The 26,427-nt window shown below is 44.2% G+C and overlaps 1 protein-coding gene and 1 long non-coding RNA gene across 4 annotated transcripts in view; one reads left to right on the top strand and one right to left on the bottom strand.

The window, feature by feature from the left end:
• The window catches only part of enc2 (ectodermal-neural cortex 2), a 160,606-nt gene that overhangs the window by 88,611 nt on the left and 45,568 nt on the right, over window positions 1–26,427 (bottom strand). For all 3 annotated transcript variants that reach the window (XR_003984822.1, XM_030424953.1, XM_030424954.1), the window contains one exon: window positions 16,837–16,984. Coding sequence is in view for 2 of the 3 variants with exons in the window: in XM_030424953.1 (XP_030280813.1) it covers window positions 16,837–16,984 (148 nt within the window). In the remaining variant the exon portion in view is untranslated. The remainder of the gene's footprint in view (window positions 1–16,836; window positions 16,985–26,427) is intronic.
• LOC115586155 (uncharacterized) lies at window positions 11,901–13,935 on the top strand. Its single transcript, XR_003984823.1, has 3 exons — window positions 11,901–12,106; window positions 12,801–12,936; window positions 13,632–13,935. It is a non-coding gene; the product is annotated as an uncharacterized LOC115586155 (long non-coding RNA).

Below are 26,427 nucleotides of genomic sequence, written 5' to 3'. Positions count from 1 at the left end.
AGCCATTTTTACACTGAACAGCAGGTATGGGCACTGCTTGGAAAAAGTTAATTTCCTGTCCTGCCTTTGTGAAACCAAGGGGGTTTATATTCCCTGTTCTAAATAAGCCATCTCCTTGGCAAACTGAGTAGACATGAACATGTCAATCACGCCTAAAGGAATAGCCTATCAGATTGTCTCAGATCAGATGTGCTCACTTTACATTTTATCATGTAAAAAAATACTTTACCTAGCCGTAACATACCTTGAATATGTTCAAAACAAGGTAAAGACAAGGAATTAGTTTGTGTTTTGGCTATCTTTAAAAATACTCCAAGGAATGTTGCCTTAGTCTACAGCCAACTTCTATAATTACCAGTTTAGATAGTTGATGATGATGATGATAGTGGTGAAGTTGGATATGAATGACAGCAGAAAAATTCATCAACTCTCAACAAAACATTATTTTCATTTGCCAATATTAAACTGAATCCTGTATTTTTTCTTTTTTTTTGCAGTCCAATTTGATATTCACTTACCTGTGGGTGTTAACATGCCGAAATCCAATCGTTCAAAGAGAGAACGCCGTGCACGTGATGCTGAGTCAGCTGAAGCACGAGATGCCCGCCGGGCCAGCGACGCTGCACTCCACTCGAGGCTCCACGCAGCTGAAACCGACAACCAACAGACCACTCGTCTGGCCAGCAACGCAGCACTCCAGTCAAGGCGCCGTGCGGCTGAAACTGACAACCAACGGACCACTCGACTGGCCAGCAACGCTGCACTCCAGTCAAGGCTCCGCGTGGCTGAAACCGACAACCAACGGACCTCTCGACTGGGTAGTGACACCACCTGTCATGAAAGGCTTCGAGGTGCTGAAACACTTGAAGTGTGAGCAGCGCGCCAGATGCATGACCGTGAACAACACCACCGCCACAGAGGGGAGGCGACACCTCAACAGCAAGAGGAACGACGTGCAAGAGATGCCCTGTGCCATCAGAAAACTCATCGTGCACGTGTGGAACAGGCATGTAAAAACAATCACAACCTCGCTCGGTGTGATGATTCAAACTTCTTCCAAGAGAAGCTTTATGGTAAGTACACACACACTTAGTAAGACCTCACTGTTTGAGTGTCCTACATGTTCACACTGCAATGCCTATGTATGGAAAGAGGAGAGAAACGGATTCTGTTGCATGTCTGGAAAAGTAGACCTCACATACAATCCCACAAATCCCAAGCCCGGCTCAATTCCACCACAGCCTCCAAATGCTATCAAGGACCTCTTCATTAATCAAAACTCTGTTAAAGAAGCAAAACAATACAACAATTCATTGGCGATGGCAAGCATTGGCATTAGAAAGTTGCTATTCCTGGCTTCAACCCAGGCGTACGAATACAAGGGAAAGTTTATCATTACATTGCCAGTCCCCTTCCTGAACAGGGTCAAGTGCCCCTCTTTGCTCAGATATACTTCCATGATCCTGCCCATGAAGTGGAATTCCGCCGCAATCATGCCTCAAACAGTGGGCTGAATGAAGAATTCTTGCTGAGAGCACAAGAGGCCATTCACGAGTGCAACCCATATGTGCAACAATTTAAGTCAGCAATTGAGTATGTGACCCAAACTGACACTGCCAATGAGCTGAGAATTGTCCTAACAGCTCACACTCGACGTCGTGACCTTCATCGCGGCACTGTGAATCTTCCATCACTGGACAGCGATGTTGCCGTCATTGCTCCAGGAACAACTCCTACTGAGCAATTTGGGAAACTGGCTGTCACTCTTCACCTCAGAGGAGGACGACTTCAAACAATCAGCGCCATTCATCCAGCATATGACCCACTATCATATGTGCTGCTTCTACCACAGGGGTCCCAAGGATACCACACTGAACTGAGAGGTGTCACCCCAACATGCTTTTACCGTTTCCATCTGCAAGTGCGAAACTCAGCCCATGCCTCAACTTCAGTCTCAGCTGAAGTGTCTCCTTTTTGTGGAACCCGGCTGACCTACAAGGCCCCACCGAGAAAGCCACGAGCCCGTCCACGTCCTGGCTCCCTGAAGTCAGGCTCTGGGGTCCCAGCCCAAACTCATGCCTCGGCTCCGGCCACAGACCATGCCTCAGCTCCGGCCACAGACCACGCCTCAGCTCCGGCCACAGACCACGCCTCAGCTCCGGCCACAGACCACGCCTCAGCTCCGGCCACAGACCACGCCTCAGCCACAGCACAGCTACCAGCCCATGCCTCAGCTCGATTCCCAGCTCCTATGTTGGCTACCCAGCCGATGCCAGCTGGGTCATCCCCTTTGACGGCATGGCTGACAACGGTTCCAGCTGGCCCTCAGTCGGCGGCCCGGTCGACACCTGCCAGTGGCCCTCAGTCGGCGGCCCGGTCGACACCTGCCAGTGGCCCTCAGTCGGCGGCCCGGTCGACACCTGCCAGTGGCCCTCAGTCGGCGGCCCGGTCGACACCTGCCAGTGGCCCTCAGTCGGCGGCCCGGTCGACACCTGCCAGTGGCCTTCAGTCGGCGGCCCAGTCGACACCTGTTCCTGCTAGTGGCCTTCAGTCGGCGGCCCTGATGGCGCCTGTTCCTGCCTGTGGCCTTCATTCGGCGGACCTGATGGCGCCTGTTCCTGCCTGTGGCCTTCAGTCGGCGGACCTGATGGCGCCTGTTACTGCCTGTGGCCTTCAGTCGGCGGACCTGATGGCACCTGTCCCTGCTCCTCGATCGGAGGCCCGGCTGAGGCCCGTCCCGGCACCTCGGTCGGAGGACCGGCCGAGGCCCACGCCAAGTCCTGTCCCAGCTCCTCGGTCGGAGGACCGGCCGAGGCCTGTCCCAGCTCCTCGGTCGGAGGACCGGCCGAGGCCCATGCCAAGTCCTGTCCCTGCTCCTCGGTCGGAGGACCGGCCGAGGCCCATGCCAAGTCCTGTCCCTGCTCCTCGGTCGGAGGACCGGCCGAGGCCCATGCCAAGTCCTGTCCCAGCACCTCGGTCGGAGGACCGGCCGAGGCCCATGCCAAGTCCTGTCCCTGCTCCTCGGTCGGAGGACCGGCCGAGGCCCATGTCAAGTCCTGTCCCAGCTCCTCGGTCGGAGGACCGGCCGAGGCCCATGCCAAATCCTGTCCCAGCACCTCAGTCGGAGGACCGGCCGAGGCCTGCTCCTGCTCCGAGTCCAGTGCCAAGTCCTCGGTCGGAGGACCGGCCGAGGCCTGCTCCTGCTCCGAGTCCAGTGCCAAGTCCTCGGTCGGAGGACCGGCCGAGGCCCACGCCAAGTCCTGTCCCCGCTCCTCGGTCGGAGGACCGGCCGAGGCCTGTCCCTGCTCCTCGGTCAGATGCCCGGCCGAGTCCCACGCCAAGTCCAGCGCCTGCCCCTCGGTTGGAGGTCCGGCCGAGTCCCACGCCAAGTCCAGCGCCTGCCCCTCGGTCGGAGGTCCGGCCGAGTCCCACGCCAAGTCCAGCGCCTGCCCCTCGGTCGGAGGTCCGGCCGAGTCCCACGCCAAGTCCAGCGCCTGCTCCTCGGTCGGAGGCCCGGCCGAGTCCCACGCCCAGTCCAGCGCCTGCTCCTCGGTCGGAGGCCCGGCCGAGTCCCACGCCCAGTCCAGCGCCTGCTCCTCGGTCGGAGGTCCGGCCGAGGCCCACGCCTAGTCCTGTGTCTGCTCCTCGGTCGGGGGACCGGCCGAGGCCAGTGCCAAGTCCAGTGCCAGCTCCTCGGTCGTCCACTGCCAGCCACCGTTCATCAGCTTCCAGATCACCAGCTCCCTGCAAACCCCTGTTCGTGGTCCGGCCAAGACCCAGGAGGTTTTCCCAGCCAGTGGTCCGGCCTCAAGAACACCTTCGCGGTCCCAGCCCACGCCTTCGCCGCCGGCCTCCAGTGGGTCCCAGCCCACGCCTTCGCCTTCGTTGCCGGCCTCCAGTGGGTCCCAGCCCACGCCTACGTCTTCGTCGCCGGCCTCCAGAACGCCTACGTCTTCGCCGCCTACGTCCCAGTCCACGTCCCCGGCCTCTAGTGGGTCCCAGTCCACGTCCCCGGCCTCTAGTGGATCCCAGTCCACGTCCCCGGCCTCTAGGGGGTCCCAGCCCACGTCCCCGGCCTCCAGTGGGTTCCAGTCCTCGCCTCCACCCTCCTGTTTGTTTGGACCTTGGCCCTCCTCCTGAACCCCCTCCACCCTCCCGACTTCACTTTGACTCTGGCCCTCCTCCAGACCCCCTCCACCCTACCAGCCTCACTTGGACTTATGTTTTGGGGCATCTGGAAGCTGCCCCTTGAGGGGGGGGGTACTGTCATGACTCTGGTTTTATGTCTTTGTATCTTGTCTTGTGTCTTTTGTTTTTCCATGCCCTCATGTGTCCTTTAATTTCTCCTGTGTATTTTCCTATGTTCCCTCTGGCTCCCTCTGTCTATGGCGTTGTTCCCTTCATGTTCTCATGTGCTCCCCCCTTCGTTGTCTCACCTGTGGGTCCACCTCACCTGTTCCTCGTCTTGTCATCAGTGTCTGTGTATTTAGTCTCTGTGTTCCCCTCACTCCTTGTCTGGTCATTGTTCTTGTCAGCGTCTGTCTTTGTCCATGCTCCCGTCCATGTGCCTGCTCCTGTCTGATCCTTGTTCCCCACGGTATGTGTTTTGGATTTGAGTTTTGCATTTTGCCTTTTGATTTGAACTTTGCTTTTGATTTGAACTTTGTCTTGCTGTTTTTGGTTGCTACTTTGCCCTGCTTTAATTTGCTACTTTGCCTCTCGCCCCCCGTTTTGCCTGCTTCTGTTCTTGTGTTCAGCTTTTAAATAAAGCTTGCCTTTTGTTTCCCCATATCCTTGCCTCTCGTCCGTAACTGCATTTGGGTCCACCTTCCCCTTTTCCATAGTCTTCCCTTTTACCCCAACCTGACAGTGGCTATGTGAACGCGTCATTTTATGCCCAACTAACTCTGAAGTTGACATAGTAAATGAATACATGACCAAGATATTTCCAGGAGAAGAACATGTTTGCAACAGCGTTGACACTGCAGATTCTGAAGGTCACCATATGTACCCAACTGAGTTTTTAAATACACTCTGCCAATCCGGAATGCCTCCTCATCGCATAACTTTAAAGGTGGGAATGGTGATTATGCTACTGTGAAACTTTGACCAACAAAATGGACATTGCAATGGCTCAAGATACATCATAGAACAAATACTGCCACACCTCTTAGTTGCAAAATCTGTAATTGGTGTCAATGCCGGACGTGCTCTCTTAATTCCACAAATCACCCTCATACCATCTGACAACATCTTTCCATTCACCTTGCGACGGAAACAATTTCCAATGAGACCCTGCCTTGCCATTACTATGAATAAGTCACAGGGTCAGTCTTTAGAACATGTTGGTGTTTTCTGCACAAGCGATTTCTTCAGCCATGGACAATTCTAGGTTGCTGCCAGCAGAGTTGGCAGATCAAACAGACTTCGCATACTTGCTCTAGATGAAGAAACAAAGAAAAAGCGTCACTTTCTGAGCAATGTCGTTTTTACAGAAGTGCTGACACAGTAAACACACTCTGACAACAAACCATTTAACACAGTTCTCTGGAAGTTCATGTTTCAGCCCAGAAAAATGAACCTACCAGATTAAGTCCAAGTAAATAACCAGTTTGGACTACACTGTCAGCCATACAAATGATTCTGAAGTAGGTACTACTCAACGTAAAGCTGTGTGTGTATGTGTCTGTGAATATGTGTGTGTCTATGTGGGTAAGTACACGTGCGCCAACCTGTATATTCTTGCATGATGTGACATGCATGATGATTGAATTACTCCCATTTTGTTACATGCATGAATATTACATATATTTAATCATTTACCATTTATGATTTAACCCACTGCATGACCCTCACTAACACTAACCCTCACCATAACTGAACAGACAATTTCTCATTCTAATATAAACATGTTTGTTTAAACATACTAAGGGTTTGTGTTTAACACCAATGCAACAGCATAACCATGATGGATAACAAATTCATACTTATTACAATATTCGACCATACATACCCTTTAATTATCCTCAAAACAGAAATCTAACTAGATTTTGCCTTCAAAACAACATCATCCTGTTGCATTAATGTTTTTGCTTTTTCCCAATGGCTAAAAAAGCAAAAACGCACCGGTAGTGGTACTTTCACGTTAGTGGAATGGGGTTCAACTCCTTACAGTGCCCTTGCTAAAAGCAAAAATATTTGAAAACACAATAGTTCTCAATCTACACATTTCACAACAAACCTAAATGTCCCTGACGCCCCATCTTCAAATACAACCTCATTTGGCCATCCATGAAAAAGCTACTTAACCTCCCACTTTTCTATAGCAATACATACTTCCTACGGGCACTGCACTAGTGTAAGAAATATGAAAAAGCAATGGATGATATGGAGGTACCAAGTGTGGGCTGTGTCATGCACAAACTTAGGCTGGCTGTGCACAGTGCAGCGTCAGAGACGCATTTGCTAACACAAGGAAGGTGGTAGGCCAATGTTGCAATAGCATTTACAGAATAAGAAAGAGCCATATCAAAGTATATACTTTGTTTCAACAAAATAAAAAAAACCTATTAAGGAACAGCCTTGATGCAGGTAATTTTTCTCTAATGCAGCTGTATTATCTAGGAAAATATTAGTTCAGGACAAGTATCGGATCAGGACTCTGTATCGGCAGATACTAGATATTCAAGGACTCAGATCGGGGTAAAAAAAAACCTTATCGGGACATCCCTTATTTTAACAAGGGGTGTGTAGACTTTTTATGTCTATTGTAGGGCTGCACGATTCTGGAAAAAATGCGAATCACGATTTTTTTGCTTAGAATTGAGATCACGATTCTCTGGCACGATTTTTTTCACAAAATGTTTATTGCACTGATGAACTTGAACAAAACAAAAAAAAAACATTGTAGTATGAAAAAGCAATGTTTTTTTTGTTTTGTTAGTTCTATCATTGGATGATAAATGATTTTTACAAAAGTAAAAAAAAAAATTAGTCTCCAAGATGAGAGGGCATCCTCTAATACCTCATGTTGTACAGTGTTTATTGGGGCCGTAGCTTTGGCTAGGTGATATGTGATAGCTGCTGTGATCGGCTTTCTAAAACGGAGGCATAATATTCTTCCTTTTCCAAAAGCCGCCTCAGAGGTGACGTGACGTGAAGCCCGAAGTTGGGCTGCAAACAGTTGACAACAAATTTGTCTTAAAAATAAGAGCTTTACATTGCACCCCATTGGAGTTTAGAACTGGGTTCTTAGCGGGGGGCTTTTAATTTGAAAGTAGCGACCGTTCCTAGCTTGTCGCTACAACAACAAGCTAGCAGTCGAGGCGGAAATAAGTGTACCGTCCGAGGCAGCAAATCGGCGGACCAAAACAGACCCCCAATTTGCCGCCCTCTGTCTAAAACCGCGGACCTAGCCGTCAATAGGACGGGCAGATTGGCGGCTTGCTGCCTTGTCTAAAAACGGCTTCTCACACTCCTTCCAAACACTCAACTGCAGGTGGGCTTCCGCCACTGAATCACGTGTTGTAAAGATGCTTTACCACAGGTTGAGGGAGGAGGCAGCGGCAGTGCTGCGTTTGGGGGCGCTTCAAAAAATCCGGGAGGAAATAGGAGCATTTGTTTGTGATTCGGCTCGAGATATAAAATGCTTCAGAATCGCTGTGTGTAGAAATGAGATCACGTGTATGTGTGAATCGAGATCGCGATTTTTTAACGATTTTTTGTGCAGCCCTAGTCTATTGTATATCTATATTGCTTTTCTCCCATTGACCCTCAAAAGCTCACAAAATTAACAAACTGAACTAATAATTTCTTCCTCTAAACCAATGTTTAAGCGGAGGTTCCTTGAGGTCGGACTTAGTGAAAGGCAAGCTCAACATATTTAGCATTACTAGACATAGACAGACATTGTACCTCCATCTTGAGGCATTTTAATTGGGCTTATGGTATTTCAATTACATTAAAAGCTTGTGTCCAAATTTTTCAATTCATCTCACTTCCTCACTTTAAAGTTCTAACTTTGATTATTTCATCTTATTCAAACAAAAAGAAGGCATTAGGCCTAATTTAGTATTATATTGACATTATTTTGTTCATAGTAGAAACAAAAAAGATTTTGTTTGCAGTGAGCAGAGCATGTGGAGCACCGTTGTTAAATATTATGCCTATCCATGGAGTTACTACATCTACCAATGGCATTTTTAGAAAGTAAAACTGTAATGCATGCTAACAAAAGTATCAGTGCAATTCAGATAAGTGCTGTTCTTTGTCCCATCTTCTGCATCATCACTTTTCATAATGCAATCATGTGGCAAAACTGTAGTGATGGGAAGTGATCCCCACCACCAGTGGCGTGCACAGACTTTTAAGGGCAGGGGCGAAAAGAAGGTAACTTTAGCACGTATTTTGGCTTCCAAGAGGGCACTTTAGCGCGCGTTTTTGCTACCCAAGAGGGCAGTTTGTCATGTTTTAACCAGCCAAGGGGGTAGTTTAGTGTGTTTTGCCAACCAAGAGGGCACTTAAGCATGCGTTTTGGATCCTAGCAGGGCATTTTAGCATGCGTTTTGGCTCCAAAGAGGGCACTTTAGCACATGTTTTGGATCCCAGGAGGGCACTTTAGCGCGCACTTTTCAACCTTGTTTGGTGGCACAATGCATGCACACTTGTCTTTCACCATGGTAAAAAATAAATTCCTCTTCCCATTCTGGATGAAGAAGATTTGTCCTTCTTTCATGGAGCATCTATTTGTTCCCACTTCTCTACTAGATATGATCAATCCGTCCCTCTCATAGGCTATACACCACAGTCATTTAAAGTAGCTGTAAGCCTCTTCTTTAAAAGTATTGACTCTTGATCCAGAGGTTTAAGTAAACTATAGATATGTGTGGTGAGAACGTTACACACGATATGTTGGTTTTCACCAGCAGTAACTGTTGGGACACTAGTTTAAAACTAAACCTGAAAACAACACAATACAAGAGTAGCATGGCTACTTTATTAATTAGGTGTGAGTGACGGGGGTAGTCATGGGCTGGCTGTGGTCTCAAGACGTTACTGCAGCCTGCTTGGAGGTGGGGTGGACATACTGTGATCATACTGTGACCCCCACCCACACTTTTTGTTAAGTCTTTACAAAGCAACGCTGGCACAACATGGCTCCAGTGTGGCATTTCATACAGCCTGGCAGTGGAGCCAAAAAAGTGTGACAGGACACATAACTTTTAAATATGTGTTTGCTGTCTCTGTAGCACGTTTTTGTTCAGTTTCCACCTATGATGTCTCACTGTCACAAACTGTTTATAATAATAGAGGTTATTATAAACAGTTTAATGTGTCGCGATTGAGATACATTTTGTTCCAAGTTAAGTCTCATAATCACCATCACCAAGAAAGCCAGTGGGGGGGATTTGCATGTTCTGGGTGTGTGAGTGCCTCACTGGTGTGTCCATGCTGGATGTTTTGAAGCAGTAAAATCTTTTTAAACTGTTCAGGCAGATGATGGTGTTAGCAATCTCTGTGATGATGACTTTATAATCTGTGATGTCTTGTAAGCCTAGCCAGATGTGGCTGACATCATCAGTAGACTAGTAGCAATCCAGCTTCCCTCTGCAATGTTGTTTTGCCTCTTTTCCGCAGTCTGACCTTCGCGGTTTTGTAGTCCTCCTCCTTGGCAGATCCAAACGCAAGAGGCCAAGCCACAGTATGTGACATACTTCACAGGCTTAAAACATTATATAAACATTTCAAGCATGTGTGATTTGATGAAAAACTCTTGTAAAGTTATATTGCTGATAAAGACTGCTTAGCAAAGAAGCGTGGTTAAGTTTGGCAAATTAGATATGTTAGGTATAGTATAGGTTGGATACTTTAAATCCATTCTGTCTTGGAGCATGTGATTTTAAAACAGTTGTGTCCAGGGTGGGAATGTCATCGTTTTAGGGGCAAGGCCATTTGTCCTTCACTTTTTTTTTTTTTTTTTTTTTGGGGCACCAAGGCCACATGACAGGGCACAAATGGCAATTAGTAAAATTCAAAGATTTATCTTTCAGATTGATACCATAACATCCTAATCCATAATAAGCCATGGAAACATTTTTTAATACCAATATCAAGTTAATGTTACATTATAGAACATTTATTTTAAAGTAGGGTTAGGTGATTTTGGTGACACTACACTGAATATTAGTGAAGTTATTGAATATTTCTCCCAATAGAAACTCCCTTAAATTATGGCAAAGCACATTTAAAAAAAAAAAAAAAAACAGGTGTAGAATAACCAGCAGGAGACCATTGACGCGTGGAGTGGAGAGACACTACACTGAATAATAGTGAAGTTATTGAATATTTTTTTGTAGTGCACTTTTGCACTTTGGAGATGGTCCCTGCACCCTCGTCTCACGGACGGCTGACCATAGAGACCGATGTTAAAGGAGTCATATTATACTCTATTTCTACAAGTTAATCTAGTTCCCTGGTGTCCTAATGAAATGTCTGTGACATGCTTTGGTCAAAATACCATAAGGATGAAGCACAATAGCAGTTCATAACTGTTCAATAACCCTGCCAAAACAGCCCTGTTCAGAACAGTCGGCTTTGAGTGCCTGTCTCTTTAAATGCAAATGAGACACAGGTAATCCCATAGACATATATACATAGACGCCTCATTGAGCGCTGGACCGTACGTCGACGTCGCCGCCATATTGGAGGAGGCAGATCCGCCCCGTGAACTAATACGAGTCAATGGAGTGAACTTTATAAAGCTCCTTCTACAAAGTGCTATAAGTTAATGTGTCTCATTTACACATTCACACACATACGGATATATTCAGCAAACAGAGAGGAACCAAAAACAACGTCTGTAACGTTCTCCGAGGATTATAAATGTTGGCTAATCCTCATATGTTCAGTATACAGGTCGGCACCAAACCATTTTATAATGTTTTTATGAGTGTTTACAGCTGCTAATGTATGTAACGCTGTTACTGTGATGATACGTGACAGTTAAATATTCAATCTGTCCATAATAACCACATCCTGACATGCAAATGAGACATCTGTCCGCCATACTGTCAACTTGGTTAATCTAATTGAACTTTATATGGACAACTGACTGCATAATATACGAATCAGAATCAGAAATACTTTATTGATCCCCGATGGGAAATTCAAGCGTTACAGCTGCTCCCATTCAAAGTCAAGACTATGCAGAAAATACTACTACTATGATTTCACTAATAATAATGTTGAAAACTATATATGGTGCATATTTATAATAGTAGCCTGCTGATACTTCACTTTTTTTTTTTACCATGAAATGTTATTTTATACCATATTTGTCATGGTGTGTATCTCTTCACTGCTGTTGCAGTTTCTCATCTTGATTTGCAGACTTTATTTTTGTCGCCATGATATTATTAGTCAAAAATCACTGTATTTATAAAATGACGGTGTTTTTGATTCACACAGATGCCACATTTGCATGTCAGGATGTGGTTATTGTGGACAGATTAAATATTTAACTGTCACGTATCATCACAGTACCAGCGTAACATACATTAGCAGCTGTAAACACTCATAAAAACATTATAAAATGGTTTGGTGCCGACCTGTATACTGAACATATGAGGATTAGCTAACATTTATAATCCTCAGAGAACGTTACAGACGTTGTTTTTGGTTCCTCTCTGTTTCCTGAATATATCCGTATGTGTGTGAATGTGTAAATGAGACACATTAACTTATAGCACTTTGTAGAAGGAGCTTTATAAAGTTCACTCCATTGACTCGTAGTAGTTCACGGGGCGGATCTGCCTCCTCCAATATGGCGGCGACGTTGACGTATCGCAGCAGCGGGCCAACCCGCTCAATGAGGCGTCTATGTATATATGTCTATGGGTAATCCACCCACTTCTTCCGGGAGGTGTGACGACGCCGGCACGCTCATGCTACCATGACAACAACTGAGCGTGAACCCTGGGAGAAACATGGCTGCAGGAGGAAACTTTGCTGTCCAACCTTACATGTTTGAACCAGAGTCAGACCCTGAACAAGAAGGAGCTAGCGAATAAGTTGCTCAATGTAGACTGCAACAAGACGTTTCTGAATGGTGAGTTATGATCTTTATTTTACTTTTTTCTTAAAAATGTGTATGTTTGTACGTCGGTAAATACGGTCGCTGACTAAATACGGTCGACCGCTGACCGCTCTATGTGTAACTCACTGCTTATAAAAATCTAGATATGTGTTGAGTAAACATAAGTAGCATGCTATTCCCGTTACACGAGTAAATTTCACAAGTCCGCAATGTTTTTTCGGCAGCTACGAGTGGGAATGTAGCACTTTTATTCTCAGCTACGCCATAATAATGTTAACTGTTACGTCATTATTTTGTCCGACATCTAACTCACAGCCATACACTTTTCACGTGTGTGCTAATTTTTCAACCAAGTTGTGAAACGGGGGATGTAGTGCGGGCTGGGGCGACTGTCTGCCAGCTCCGTATCCCCCATAGTTATGTCTGTTTATCCGTTTGTACTGCGTTTCAACATAATGCACTAATTCCAATTAATAACGTTACATCGTTGCACATGCTGACCAGTCGTTATTGCTAACAACATATTCAAATAAAAAAACCGTTAAACTGATATGTTCCCTTTTTCCCCTCTGGTTTAGGTGTGTACTTATGTTTAGATGCATAACAATGCCTACAGCGCCTGAGAATGTCTGCTTGTTGAATGAAAATGTAACTATTCAGTCATATTATCAGTCATCAAACGTCACTTAACCTTTCACATTTACAGGTTATAAGAAGACTAAATCAGCTTCAAAACTCACCTTCCTGCATGGCAGACCACCCTGGCCTCGTACCAGTGTGCATTCTCACTTCAGAATGCACTAAATATCTACAGAGCCTTTACGTCTGAGGGGAATAGAACAGTAAGTGTTTTTTTTTTTTGCATACCGTAAAATATCAAATAATAGCCGGGCGTTTATTTGTTTGTTCCAACCACTTAACAGACCAGGCCTTTGTTTTGGACAGGCGTTTAATTGAGACCCGGCTATTATTTGGTAATATACGGTATAAATTCTGTTATTGTAATATAAATATGAGCAATGAAATAAATTCAATTTTCCACTTTGTTACATTGCTTATTTTTCTTTTTGAAAGGCAGTTTGACAATTGTTAAAATGTTACATATCAAACACTAGAAAAGATACATTTCTGCAAAAAAATCCATTTGCAAGAACACAGTTTATTAGCAACATCTACACCTAGGTCTATGACAATCTTGCTGCTCATAAATGGTGGAAATACAAATTAGATATTGTGCAGGAATTTATGTTTTGTGCTTTTGGATACTCATCCCACTCCTACGAACCTGTCTCTTGATGATCATAATTCTTATGTCTACATGTCAAACACTGAAAGTACAGAAAACAGCTTATATAATTTTATAAATACAAGTACAGCAAACAACACACAACTATTCAAAAAGTTACTGAATGTACAAGTAGTTTTTATTGCCTGTTGTTAAACAGTAGGTAATGTAAATATTTACAAAAAAATATAAGGTAAATCAAAAACTATGTCTAAATATAAATGTATAACTAAATATATCCACTCTGTTCAGCCGTTACAGATACTTGGCATATAGGAGCTTTGAGAGCTGGTGTTGGGGCTTTCTGGGCTGAAGAGTTTGTGGCACTGCCCAGCTGTGTGGTGCTGCGTATACGGATGGAGTTCCCCGGCACTCGAGGCATCTACGTGGGGTTCAGACCGGCCCTTGACTGAACCTTGTGACATAGTGGTCCATCACCTCCTTCTTGTCCAGCGTTTCTAACTGCGCAGAGAGTGCCTCAGGAATGGAGATCTTCAAAACGTCATCTGCGTATGAACCAGGGTCCTGAAAAACCTTCTCAAACATCAGGTCCAAGATGTCAGTTTTCTGTGTGATTTCAATAAAAAGGTTTAAAACTTACGAAAGGTTGGTTGCTCCTTCACTGGCTTTGCTGTGTATTCTCCTCCATTCTTCCACTTTGGAAATGAAGCCTGAACAGTGGCTCACCAGCTGAGGTTGTTGCCTGTGGACGGTCTGTATTTTCATTGTAGTGCAGGGCTGCCAGGTATAGTCTTGGGAGGAAAAATAATACAATGCTAAATAAGAATGCAAGCACATTGTACACATTGCAAAAAATATTCAGAAAATGGTGATTTATTTTCAAATAAATAGCTGTATTTAGAAAAATGCAGGACTCATGTCCTCTGCTGATGATTAAAAAATCAATTTGATGAGGAAGAATCTGGCAAATCACAAACCCATGCAAATCCCTCATTTCACATTAGATTTTAGTACGTGAGCAAAAACGTACACATTTGCGAAGCAACTTTTCTGTGTCCGTGTCTGCATATAACTAACGTTAATCGTAGCACAGCAGGCAGGTAACCCCTTTCTCCTTCAAAACTAAGTAGTGATTGCTTTACTGCAGGTAACGTTTTGGTACTCTCAGATCGGGTCTCTCATGCAAGTAGCTAACACTACACACGTAGTTACATGAATACTAACACAAAGGAAGTCTTTAGCCTCCTTTAGCACAACATGATAATAAATTAACGCAGCCCACCGTCCGTGAACAACTGAGACCATTTCATACCGTCTGCTCGGCCGTGAGCATGTGGAGGAGACGGTCTCCAATGCGTATTCACGTCGGAGAAGTTGTTCGCGGACGGTGAGCTAGCTAGCTAGCTGCTCGGCCTTGAACATGCTAGCCAGCTAGCTAGCTAGCTAGCATGTTCACGGCCGAGCAGTTGTTCACCGGCCGATTAGAAGCGATCATATATGAATATCCTAATTCATTTTCTCAATTCAGTGCCATGTTTTAAAAGACTGCTGATTAACATTACAGTGAATCATATGACCAGTAAGCCCAACGTTGCAACTTAACGTTAGTTCAGCCTCATATCTACATCGACGGTTAGCGTTAGCTCATGTGCTAAACGGCAAAGTAACACAAACGAAACTGTTTTTTTTAAATACTTACACGGACAGTGGGTATGGATCCATCTTCTAGGAACAATCTCGTTGCCAGTCCAGCCTTATACTGACCCTGGTTGCTGAAACAGTCCGGCGTGAAGTGACTGGCACAGTCAAAAACACTTTTGCTCACTGAAGCTGGGACGTTTCCCTGAAAAATAAAATTTAGCCACTTCGCTCTGATATCCTCTTTGGTAGGGAAGCGATGAAGGGAAACATGAGTATCCATGCATCTCATGACATAGCAGGAGTGCTTGGCTTTCGGGTTGTACATGGTAGCGGTCAGGCTGTCGTGTACGAGTGAGGCGAGAAAATGGCGGATCATCGTTCAGGTAGCCGGCGTAATGTGGGAGGAGATATCCAGCACGAGGGTGGGAGTATTCAAATCACCCGCTCTGTTACGTAACAGCGCGGGTGAAATCCAACTGGCTCCTTTAGAGACACATTTCCTGACTGCGTCCATTTACAAAACATTGACTTAGTGGTCAAAAATCATTCTTAAGGGGTGGGGAGGCACTCCAGATATGCAAATACACACACTAAAGCAACGAAAAAGTGAGTTTTGCATAATATGTCTCCTTTAATGTCCATCCCGGAGGAGTGCTCGTTTTGATGAAAATACGGTTGTAGCTCGTTGTCTACCCTACTTTGGTAGGAATAAGTCGTCATTTGTGTTTGAACAATGTTTCAGTCATGAGTTATTGATCCGGGAAGTTCGAATCTGTAAATATTTCCAACGTTACTGAACTAAATCCTACCACATAAGTCAGTTAACGTTACATATCATATCAAAACCGGCTGAGCTCACTTGCACACCTGTGCTGTGAGTGTCCGTTTTGAGATGCTGCTGCTGCTGTTTGAGAGGCTTTCATGTGAGATCAACGATTTGATGATGAGACTCCACCTGCGCGAACCACAAACTCACTGAAGTTACTGTGAGTGACTACTGTGTACTTGGGTGACTGTACTTCAGGGCAAGCCCACTACGCTGACCGGGCCAGGGGCACAAAGGCCACTGTGGCCGTACATTGATTTTTTTTTCACAGGGAATCAAGGCCAAAGTGCGGGGGCCGTGACCGCCATGAAATTCCCACCCTGGTTGTGTCGCAGGTAGAGCACCCTTTGAATCAATAATGAGAGACTTATGATAATAAGTTCAGTTTACCTTGTACCTGATAGATGCAGGAGGACATCTAGCCTTTTAGAGTCGTTCTCTTTAGTAGCAGTGGACACCATACCATCCAGGTGCATGGATAGTATGCTGCAATCCAATCTGACTAAATCAAGAATCCTTAAAACTGAAAACAAAATTCCAAACACCATGCGGTTGTCTGTAGCTTCAGCAACATGCTGCTAAAATTCCCAGTCACTCATTCACTTCCCACAGGTGATGCATTTGACTGCAATGCACACAAGGCTATCCAAAAGGCTTGTTTAGTAATGCAGAGGTTAAAAGCGACAAAATTAGCAACAACATCAAATTTTATCATAATTAATTATGATATAGGCTTTGATTGACTAAGCTCCATCCTGGATCCTCTACCAAAGTGTGTCTCAAGATTGGAGGAGGCAACTTAACCTTGGGGTGGAATTTAACAATGCCTCCCAGCGATGGTGCGTATGCATATATCCAGACCCTTTTCTCTCTATGATGAGAATAGAGAATTTGTGAGTAGGTTGAGAGCCTTTTTTTTATCTTTAGCCCCTGCCCCCCCCCCAAAACTTTTTTGAGCACATCCCTGCCAACAATATTCTGTCATACAAGAAAACAGGTCATCCAAGTATTAAGGACTGTGTCTGTCACCTGGTATATCTTGTCACACATGAAGGTTTGGCCTCCGAGGATAAGCAGTGTGTGTCCTGCCTTACGTGGCCTAGCACAGGAACTGGTTACTATGCCATCATTCTGAAGGATTTTCTTCTTACACTGCATGGCTTCTTCTACTATTGACCTAAAAAACAAAAAAAGAGTTCAAACAATCAGAATACCAATAAATATGAGAGAATAAATACAGACATTCTGCCAGTTGAAATGGTTCCTGCATCCTGAGCAGGACACAGTACACAGTATAAATACAGACTGTAGCTTGTTTTTCATGAGCAGGTCATTTTTTTAAAATAGAGAAATCAAAAGATGAATATGAGATATGCATTTTAGCCTTAAATTCCAGGTATTTACATCTAGATTTCTTACACAACTTAGAAAATAGCATCACTGTAACGGAACAGAAATTTTTAGGCGAGCAAAAGTATAGGAACAGATGGATTAAAAAGGGATTAGAGTGAATACTTAATATTTAGTTCAAATCCTTTACTTGCAATAACTGCATCAAGCCTGTGACACATTGACATAACCAAACTTTTGCATTCTTCTTTTGTAGTGCTTTTCCAGGCTGAGAGCATTTAAAAGGGATGCAGATAGCAGCAATGAGCCAACAAAGTAAATAAACAGAATACAAATGTATTTGCTGATTGTTGGCAGTAACATGACAAAATCAGCTAAAACATTACAGGTATCTCCCATGTAGACACTGCTGCAGACCAAGTACACTCCCTCATGGCTACAGCATTACTTGGTGGCAGTGCCCCCCTTCCATAGGACCATGCACACTGCTCAGGCCTGGTTGCAGGAATGTGACAGAAATGAAGTCTTTCATTGTGGCAGGTCTCCAGAGCAACTTTTTTACCAGGATCACAGTGAACTCTAACTGAAAATTTTAGGAGCACAATCACAAAATCTAGGGGCTCACACCATAAATTAATCATAACGAGAATGTATATATAAAACAATTAAGATATTTTTATATGTCAAGTTCAGTTTCACGCCGTTCTTTCTTTGCAGGTCGAGTTGACCTTAATATTTGGTAAAGGGTAGTTCTTCCATGGCAAGGAAAAAGGCTGTGTTAAACTTAAATATTAACAGCCTCTTGCCTTATAAATGCAACTGACAGTGGAGGTGCATTTTCATTGGAGTACAGGTCAGAGCATATTTTATGCCGTAGATTAGCACTGCACTGCGTTTGACCAATGTGTCATGTTTTAACTGTGTAGTGCCAGCATTACCTGCAAATTTTGTGATCCCTACATGTTGCAGGTATCGACTGCAAAATTTGCAGATCTTGGAATTTGTCTCTCTGAGATACCTTAACCACTCTAATTCACAGACAAATTTGTCACAAAAACAGTATTTTCTGCCCTTTTTCGCCACACTTGTGTCTTCAAACTCAGACTCATTCTCTGAGTTAGGATTTGACTCTGGCACACTACTGGGCTTAACGGGGAGAAAATAATAAAGATGGATGGATGGATGGATGGATGGATGGAGGGTTCGTAAACGTTTTTCAAGGTCAAATTCAAGCACTTTTCAAGCACTTTTAAGGGTCATTTTCACATTTTCCAGCACCTTATCGCTGGGGTAAAATACATATCTACAGGAATATATATACACTCATGTTATTTTTTTCACTTTTTATCACAGTTATGTACATTGCATTATGCTGTAAACAGCTAAAATTATGTTTCATAACAGCAAAAAGTTTAGAAATTTAAGGAGAACACAAAGTTTTATCCAAAAAAAGGGAAGCCAATTGGCATTCTTTAGGCACACTTGCACCAAAACAAAGAGACCTGAGAGCACCCAATAATTTCCTTTTTTGACATACATTTTTATGTTTCAAAATGCATTGTTGGGAGTAACGCATTACAAAAGTAATGCAATTGCTGTAATGCATTACTTTTTGCTGTAACGCAGTATTGTAAGGCATTACAAAAACAAAGAAATTGGTAATATTTTCCTTGGTACAAATCATTGTAACACACGTTACAACACATTTTAAACCCTAAATTAAGTGGTGGGGAGAAAAAATCTGCACAAATGTTGACCTCCTGTTAGTGCTGGAGAACTATTGATTGAGGAGAGGATGAACACAGCAGCAGAGAAGTTGGACTCTACGTTCTCGAGATGGACATACACGCCTTATTTTCAGTTCGTCAGAGACAAGGATGTGAAGAACATTATAGTTAAGTGCGCACACACACACACACCCCTGCCCAAATACACACACACGAAACCAACTGTTTTTGAAAGGTCTGCCCAAACTGAATTTGAGTGTTAACATCGAACATTTGGCAGTGTTTCCTCTAGGATTTTTTTCAGCAGCGGGGGCAGGCTCTCCAGGGAGCCGTGGCAGTGACTGCAGATTTTACTTTTATGCCCAGCATAATCCCCCTTTTTATTGAATGGCTGGCATGGAAAATGGCTTTTTAAAAGCTGAATGTAAAAATATAAAATAATAACAAAAAATACAACAATAAAATAAAAAATTAATTTAATTTAATCTAGTCTGAGTCCCAGTCTGATAGCCTGTACTTCCCTTTAGGATTTTCTACTCTACTCTCATCTCTCTCTCCTGCACCATCACTTTGCTCTCCTGCTCCTTCCCTCTGCTCTCCTCCTGCTGTACTCTGCTCTCCTTCACTTTGTTCCACTGTTCCTCCCTGTCTAATGTTACTTGTCTTATACGATTACATAAAACATTAACGTTAGATAATTTACACTCACATCACATCTGATTACAAGTGTGAACACAATTTTTTACCTAACCATCATCATTTCAGTCAGTAAAAGACTAATGATACCTGACTAGCGTCATCTTCATCAGGTGTCTTTCTCTTCTTTGAGAAATATTTGAACAAGCTCATCTGAAAATGCAGTCAGCAGTTACATCATGGCGTGTATATATTCGTTTCATGCTATCAATTAGTTTACTCACGTTAGCGACACTGAGTTGAGTTGGCACCGGCCCACTTAATTAAGCTACTGATATGTTACGTAACCTTAGCTGGCCATCAATATTTTGCAAATGTCTATTGAACTTATAAAATCTATCATAAATTTTCTTAAGCTAATAAGTCTACCTTTTCTGGTGATTCGTTGCCCTATTTTCAAGATGACACTCCTCTGACTCTCCGACCTGGTGCCTGGGTGCTCGACGTGATGTCACTTTGAAGGCCGCGCTCTCGCAAGTAATTAACGTCGATGGCACCAGTAAGTTCTTGGGGGGGGGATCTACTCCAAAGAGTAGATACTGAGCAAGATAGTTATCTAGTTTACCTCAGCACTCGCAACACCCGACCCGGTGGTGTATTTGCGACAATTTTTAAAAAAAAAAGAAAGAAAGAAATTTGAAGGAGCGGCGGCTAGGATTTAGGAGTGGCGGCCCACCACTCCTAAACGAATGTAGAGGAAACACTGCATACCCATGATAAGCCCCAGATTTTTCCAAACTGGTTTTTCAGCTACATGCTAATGGCATTTATAGCGCCCCCTATAGTTTGAGCTCAACATGCATTGGTAGGCAGATTACCAGTTCTGTTGTGAACCTACCCACCAAGTTTTGTGATGATAGGGCAAAGGGTGTGGGAGTTATGGCCAATCATTTCTAAGCCCCGTCCATTGCGAAAATACATTGGTCCGTGGCGGCCATGTTTTTTGACCAATCTGGTTCATTTATAGTAGAAATGTGTCTTGTCATCCCCCAAAGCCGTATACCAAATGTGGTGTTGATAGAGTCAATCTTTCAAAAGTTCTATTCATTTTACTGTTTTTCACATTATGCTAATTAGCAAAAAATCTAAGTCGGCAGAGCTAAATGTTCCAAGAGGTTTTTTTGTAGAACACATGGAGCTGGGCTTCCGATATCAAATTTCAAGTCAATCAGACTTACGGTGTGAGGGGCGTGGCCTTCCCAAAAACGCATTTTCAAGCCTTAGTTACAGCGCCACCATGTGGCTGTCTGGGCTCATATTTTAATAAAAGTTGATGCACATCATTTCCAATCATTGGGCCAAGTTTCAAGTTTCTGGCCCATTCCAGCTCACAGGAATTTGAGCTCAAGCGGCAGACAACAAATAAAAATAATAAACCGGCACCCCTTCGGGGTTAGAACCCTAATAAATATAGCCGCAAGCGGCAATCCGCGGGTTCTAACCTCTTTTGCCCCAAACCGGCCACCCTGACCCTCATCCCCCGCAGTCGATGACGTCGGCCGCCTTGTTCCTCAAAGATCAGTACACCCAAAGGTGATGTAACTCCAAAAATGTCCATTAATATTTATGTACAGATTTCCTGTTTTTTACAACATAGTCATGATCATAATCTGCATTCAAACTGAAATTCGTAATGTTGGTTGCCTTTGTGTAATTTCTCCTTTTCTCTCTCTCTTTCTTCTCTCTCTTATTAAGCATTTGAAGATGCACATAAGGGGAGGAGTGGAAACTAGATGTCCATTTAGAGGTTGTGATTGCAAGTTCACACATGTGATGACTTTTGCTTCACATATTTCCACGAAACACAGATGTGCAGAGGATTCAGTTTTAGATGACTTTGTTCTAGACAAGTCTGTTGCTACAGAGCTGAGAGATGATCTACTCACACTCTTTAACAGGGGAAGGCTCAGTACAGAAGCAAAGAGGAAGGCTGCTTTTAAGGAGTGTTGTAACTATGTTCATCCCGTGCCTTTGCTCTTGGGCAATGATGAAAATGACAAAGAATGTTTTCCTTAGTATGTTCCTATACATGAGACATTGGTGACACTGTTCAAAAATGAGTCTCTAAGCGAACAGTATACCTTGACACGTCTACTGATGCTGTCTATCAGGATGTCATAGATGGAGAAGGATTTCAAAGTACCGTATTGACCCGAATATAGGACGAGGTTTTTTTTGACGAAAATTATGTGAAAAAGTGGGGTCGTCTTATTATCAGGGTCTAACCGTTGACACATGCTGATAGTTGTCTGGGTCGCTACACGACCTCAACGGCAGAGGGCGCCAGCTTATTGTAGAGACGTCACTGACACTGTGGCTGGGGTTATCTGTCAATCACAGCGGAGAAGAAGTGACAGGAGATGAAAAATGGAGAGACAGAGTGATTTTACGGTGCAAAGTGGATCAAAAGTGGGGCAAGTTAACAGACATCTGAGGCGGAGCTATGATGCTAATTTTAAGATAATGGTGATCAGTGCAGCGGAGGCGCCAAACAACTGTCAGCCAGCCAAGAAATATGGAGTTACGGAGTGTAACGTCCAAAGGTGGCGGGTCCAAAAAGACCGTCTGAAAAAGCTAACAGTAAGAGAAAAGCTTATCGTGGTCCTCTAAGCGGCCGCTTGCAAGAGATTGACAGGAGGGTATGTGAGTTTTTCTTTTTCTCTCATGTAGGTAACAGGACTTTAAATATTTTGGGGTAAATAAGGTTTTTGCTCCCCTGATTGAGGACCTCAAAATTCAAGACAACAATTCTATTGGGGGATTCTTGGAGAACTTCAGTCTGTGTATTCATTTTTGTCGCTACTGCGAAGTGTGTAGAGATGATTTCTGACTAATCCTATATCATGTGGTACTAAAAGAACATCCCAATCATACGCAAGTAATTTCCAAGAGCAGGAAACTACTGCCACTGACTCTGTATGCGGCATCAAGTTTGACTCTCCTTTTAATCAGCCTTTACATTTCCATGTTTGCCAGCCTGGCCTAGCACTATGTCTAGGCCATGACTTATCTGAGGGAGTCATAGCTTATATACAAGTAATATCTGTCAACATTTGATCGAAAACATTGTATATTACCATGAATAACCCTGAAACAGGACAAAACTTTTCTCTTCACTACTTTATTGAAACTTTGACATGGACCCTTTTCACAGCAAGCATGTTGCGGTGACAATAGTGTAGTAAACACAGGTGTAATTAACAGCGATTATGGCCTTGTTCCATTTAGGATTTAGCTGAGCCAGGGTACTGATATTGTGCATAGTGGCTCTCTGGCATGGCTGTGACACACTAAATACCTTGACCTTGATTAATTTGATGAAATACACCTGTGATTACAACACTATGACACTGCAACATGACTTCTGTGGGATGGGTCTATTTGGACAATCACAACAGGGAATCAAACTGTTGACCCTTCAGTCATGAGATGATCTGCTCCAACTTCTGAGGTATAACCACCCCAAATAGTATTGTTACCCTGTGATGCCCACTCCTAGGTGTGTGAGGTGGGGTCCAGCAGATTTGCCAGAGGGGGAGACCGAGGCAACATTGGAGAATATGAAGAGGGATCTGCTGAACATCTACTCAAGAGTGGTGCTCCTGAGGCGATCTAATGCAAATGGGATCTTACTATAATTATAATTAATTAAAACTGCAAGCAGTGATGAACAGGCCCTCGCAGTCCGCGCGCATGTCGGGGCATGCTGCTGTCCAAACGCGCCGCGGCTTAAGCCCCATTGCTTGATCATTGTTCACGGAGGCGGCAGCCACCTGCGTTTGGGACAGTGCACGCGGGGGGTGAATATCAGCCTCTTCTCCCAACGTGTGTTTGTAACGTGGGGGGTTGCCCCTGCCAGTATTAAGCGCTTTCAGGTGAAGTCAGAACAACTTCCTGCCATCAACAGAAATCCAAATGGACTACAGGTGAATGATTTCTAAAACATTTAGTAATCAGGTACGTTTTGACAATCGATTCTGCACTGCTATGTTGTGTGAAGTGTTATGGCCATCTCTTCGCCTTTGTCTGGAATTCAGGCATGGACACCTGTGTTTTTGCAGGGAATAGATTGGAAGTGGGAAAGAGAAGGGGGGGTTGTGGCTTGCAGTAAACTTCCTACGCCCTAAATTCGAACCCGGGTCCACTGCGTATGTGGCATGCAACTCTAACCACTCGACTACCGGCGCAGCTAAGACACTGCCTTCTGTTGTCACTGTGAAGGCAGGAAGGCAGCGCATCATAGGGGAGGATGGCAGTGGAATGCCACAGATTTCGATAGGTAGTGGAGTGCAGCCAGTTTCTTCCTTTTGGAAAGGGACAGCGGTCAAGTGACCAGGTTTGACGAACGTCCTGCACAGTGGCGCCCCCAGAACATTTTCATTGGGGGGGCCAGATGGGGCCAGTGAAAATCTTGGCACACCAAAATGGTCCTTCTTGTGGCAACTCAGATTCAGCTCCAGTCTGTGGCTGCGTATTGCATTCCCCTTGACTCTTTTTCATTAAAGACAATATGCATCCAACACATTTACCTCAAGTTTGAGAAACACACAAACATTTCAGAAAAACACAAAAATGTTGTTGTTTCTTCTTCTGCTTCTTGCGCTGACTTCCCGTCAGACTGCACACCTTTCAGCACATTAGCACCCCCACAGGTGGAGGTTTAAATTACAGTTCCCTATTGAGCCAGCACCTTAGTCAGTCAGGGAAATTGGTGGGAGCACTGGGGGGGCCAGTGGGGTGGCCAGCAATTTTCCAGGGGTGGCCATGGCGCCCCCTGGCCCCCCTGGGGGCGCCACTGGTCCTGTAGTAGCTGTGTTTAACCAAAGAACTCACTCAGTTGTTTAAAATGGCAGGGGACGCCACTCTGTTCATCGTGGAAAAGTTGGTCAGAATCACAACTACACACATCTTGTTTTGTGCCACACTGACAGGGCAGACACAACAGACAAATGGCATTCTTAGCAAATTGACTTGATTGGAAATTGTGTGCTGTGGCTTACTACCACTCACTTATCCATTATGTGGCTCTAAACATCACCCTTCAATTATTCCATGTTGTAATGTGCAATTTAGACAAAACTACCTGCAAATGCCATGTGCATCTGCCATTGTTTGTCATCTCTGCAGATAAATGAGTGTCGAATAATGCTTCACTTGCCTCCTTACCAAAATGTATGTATGGCTGTCTATGAATGTCAAGCTTTTGATCTACTTTCTCCTTTGTTTGCTAGTTTTTATTCCATAAAGTGCGTGCAGCCACATTTTGAAGTTTCAATAAAATCTGATAAATATGAGGCTGACTTCCTGCAATGGAATGGAATTATCTAGAGGTTATCCAGAGGTTGCTAAGCACAAAGGATACCTGTGACTTGAAAGACAACAATGCCATCTAGTGGCAACTTGTGTCACTCACAGCATGTAGGAGCCCACATTGAATGAGATGAAACTTAATTTTTGTTTCCAGTGTGTGGCGCTATGGATATGACACAGTATTGATGCACAGATTTATTCATGGGGACTCCCTCTAGATTCCCTCTAGATTTGGCCGAGCTAGGAAATAGTATAAAGGAGTTATCAGGACTTGATGCTTCATGACGAAGGATGTTAATGGCGGACACCGCCCCGGCCAGCAGGTATGACGTAGGATAAAGATTTTCCTAGCGCGTCTTTGGCATGGTCTGAGGAGTATACTTACTGACTATGAAGTCTGTGGTGTCCAATCTGTAGGAGGAAGACATGAAAGTATGATGTATGACAATATTTCATAAGGCCGCCAAATTCAAAATGGCCGACTTTGAATGAATGTCTAGATGTATTCAGGGCATGACTGTCTACATTTATGAGGAATTTTGTGGAGATGGGGCATTGCATGCGGGAGTTATAAGGAATTGATGCTTGACCGCCAAGGGGAAAAATGGGTTCGCCGTCACACCCACCAGGTTTGACAAAGCTGAATGATTTCCATAACTTTTGTTCTTCAAGGCATGAAGAAGATAACTGAGTTAATGTGAAGACTGTGGTGTTTAAGCTCTAGGGCAAGATAATTTTCAAAGTAGGCATTAATTTGTCAAAAACGCCGCCAAATTTCAAAATAGCTGACTTCCTGTTGGACTGAGAGTATGCATCCAAATGGGTTTTTTGTGCGTCTGGTCATGATGAATATGCGTACCAATTTTCGTCCTTCTATGTACAAGTAGGAGGCGGGGCATCACAATAGGGGGCGCTCCAGAGCCCACGCGTCACGGTCACGCCCCATGACTACACAGATCTCATCAGGGCGACTCCCTCTGCATTCCTGAGAGATTTGGCCGAGATAAGACATTGTATGAAGAAGTTATGAGGAAACGATGCTTGACGGCAAAGGATTTGAATTGACCGCTCCACTGTGGCCAGCAGGTATGACGTAGGATAAAGATTTCCATAACACTTCATCTTCAAGGTCAGAGGATTATACTGAGTGACTTTGAAGTCGGTGGTGTTACATCGACAAGTACGAAGATTGGCAATATTTCAAAATGGCGGCCAAAAGCAAAAAGGCAGACAAAGTATTGATGCTGAGATTTGTTCGGGGAGACAGCCTCTACAGTTACGAGCAGATTGGTGTGGAAAGGAAATTGTATGTTGAAGTTATAAAGCCATGATGCTTGACGGCGTGAGGAAAAAATGGTTTCCACTGCACCGCCCACTAAAGTTTGGCGCAGCTGAATGATTTCCATAACTTTTGTTCTTCAAGACATGAAGAAAATTACTTAATTTATTTGAAGACTGTGGTGTTTAAGCTCTAGGACAAGATTATTTTCAAAGTAGGCATGAATTGGACAAAAATGCCGCCACACATCTAAGGCCC

This window comes from Sparus aurata, chromosome 8, assembly GCF_900880675.1.
Source record: "Sparus aurata chromosome 8, fSpaAur1.1, whole genome shotgun sequence".
NCBI lineage: Eukaryota > Metazoa > Chordata > Actinopteri > Spariformes > Sparidae > Sparus > Sparus aurata.
Note: the sequence above shows the minus strand (reverse complement) of the source record. Positions and strands in the feature narration are given on the sequence as shown.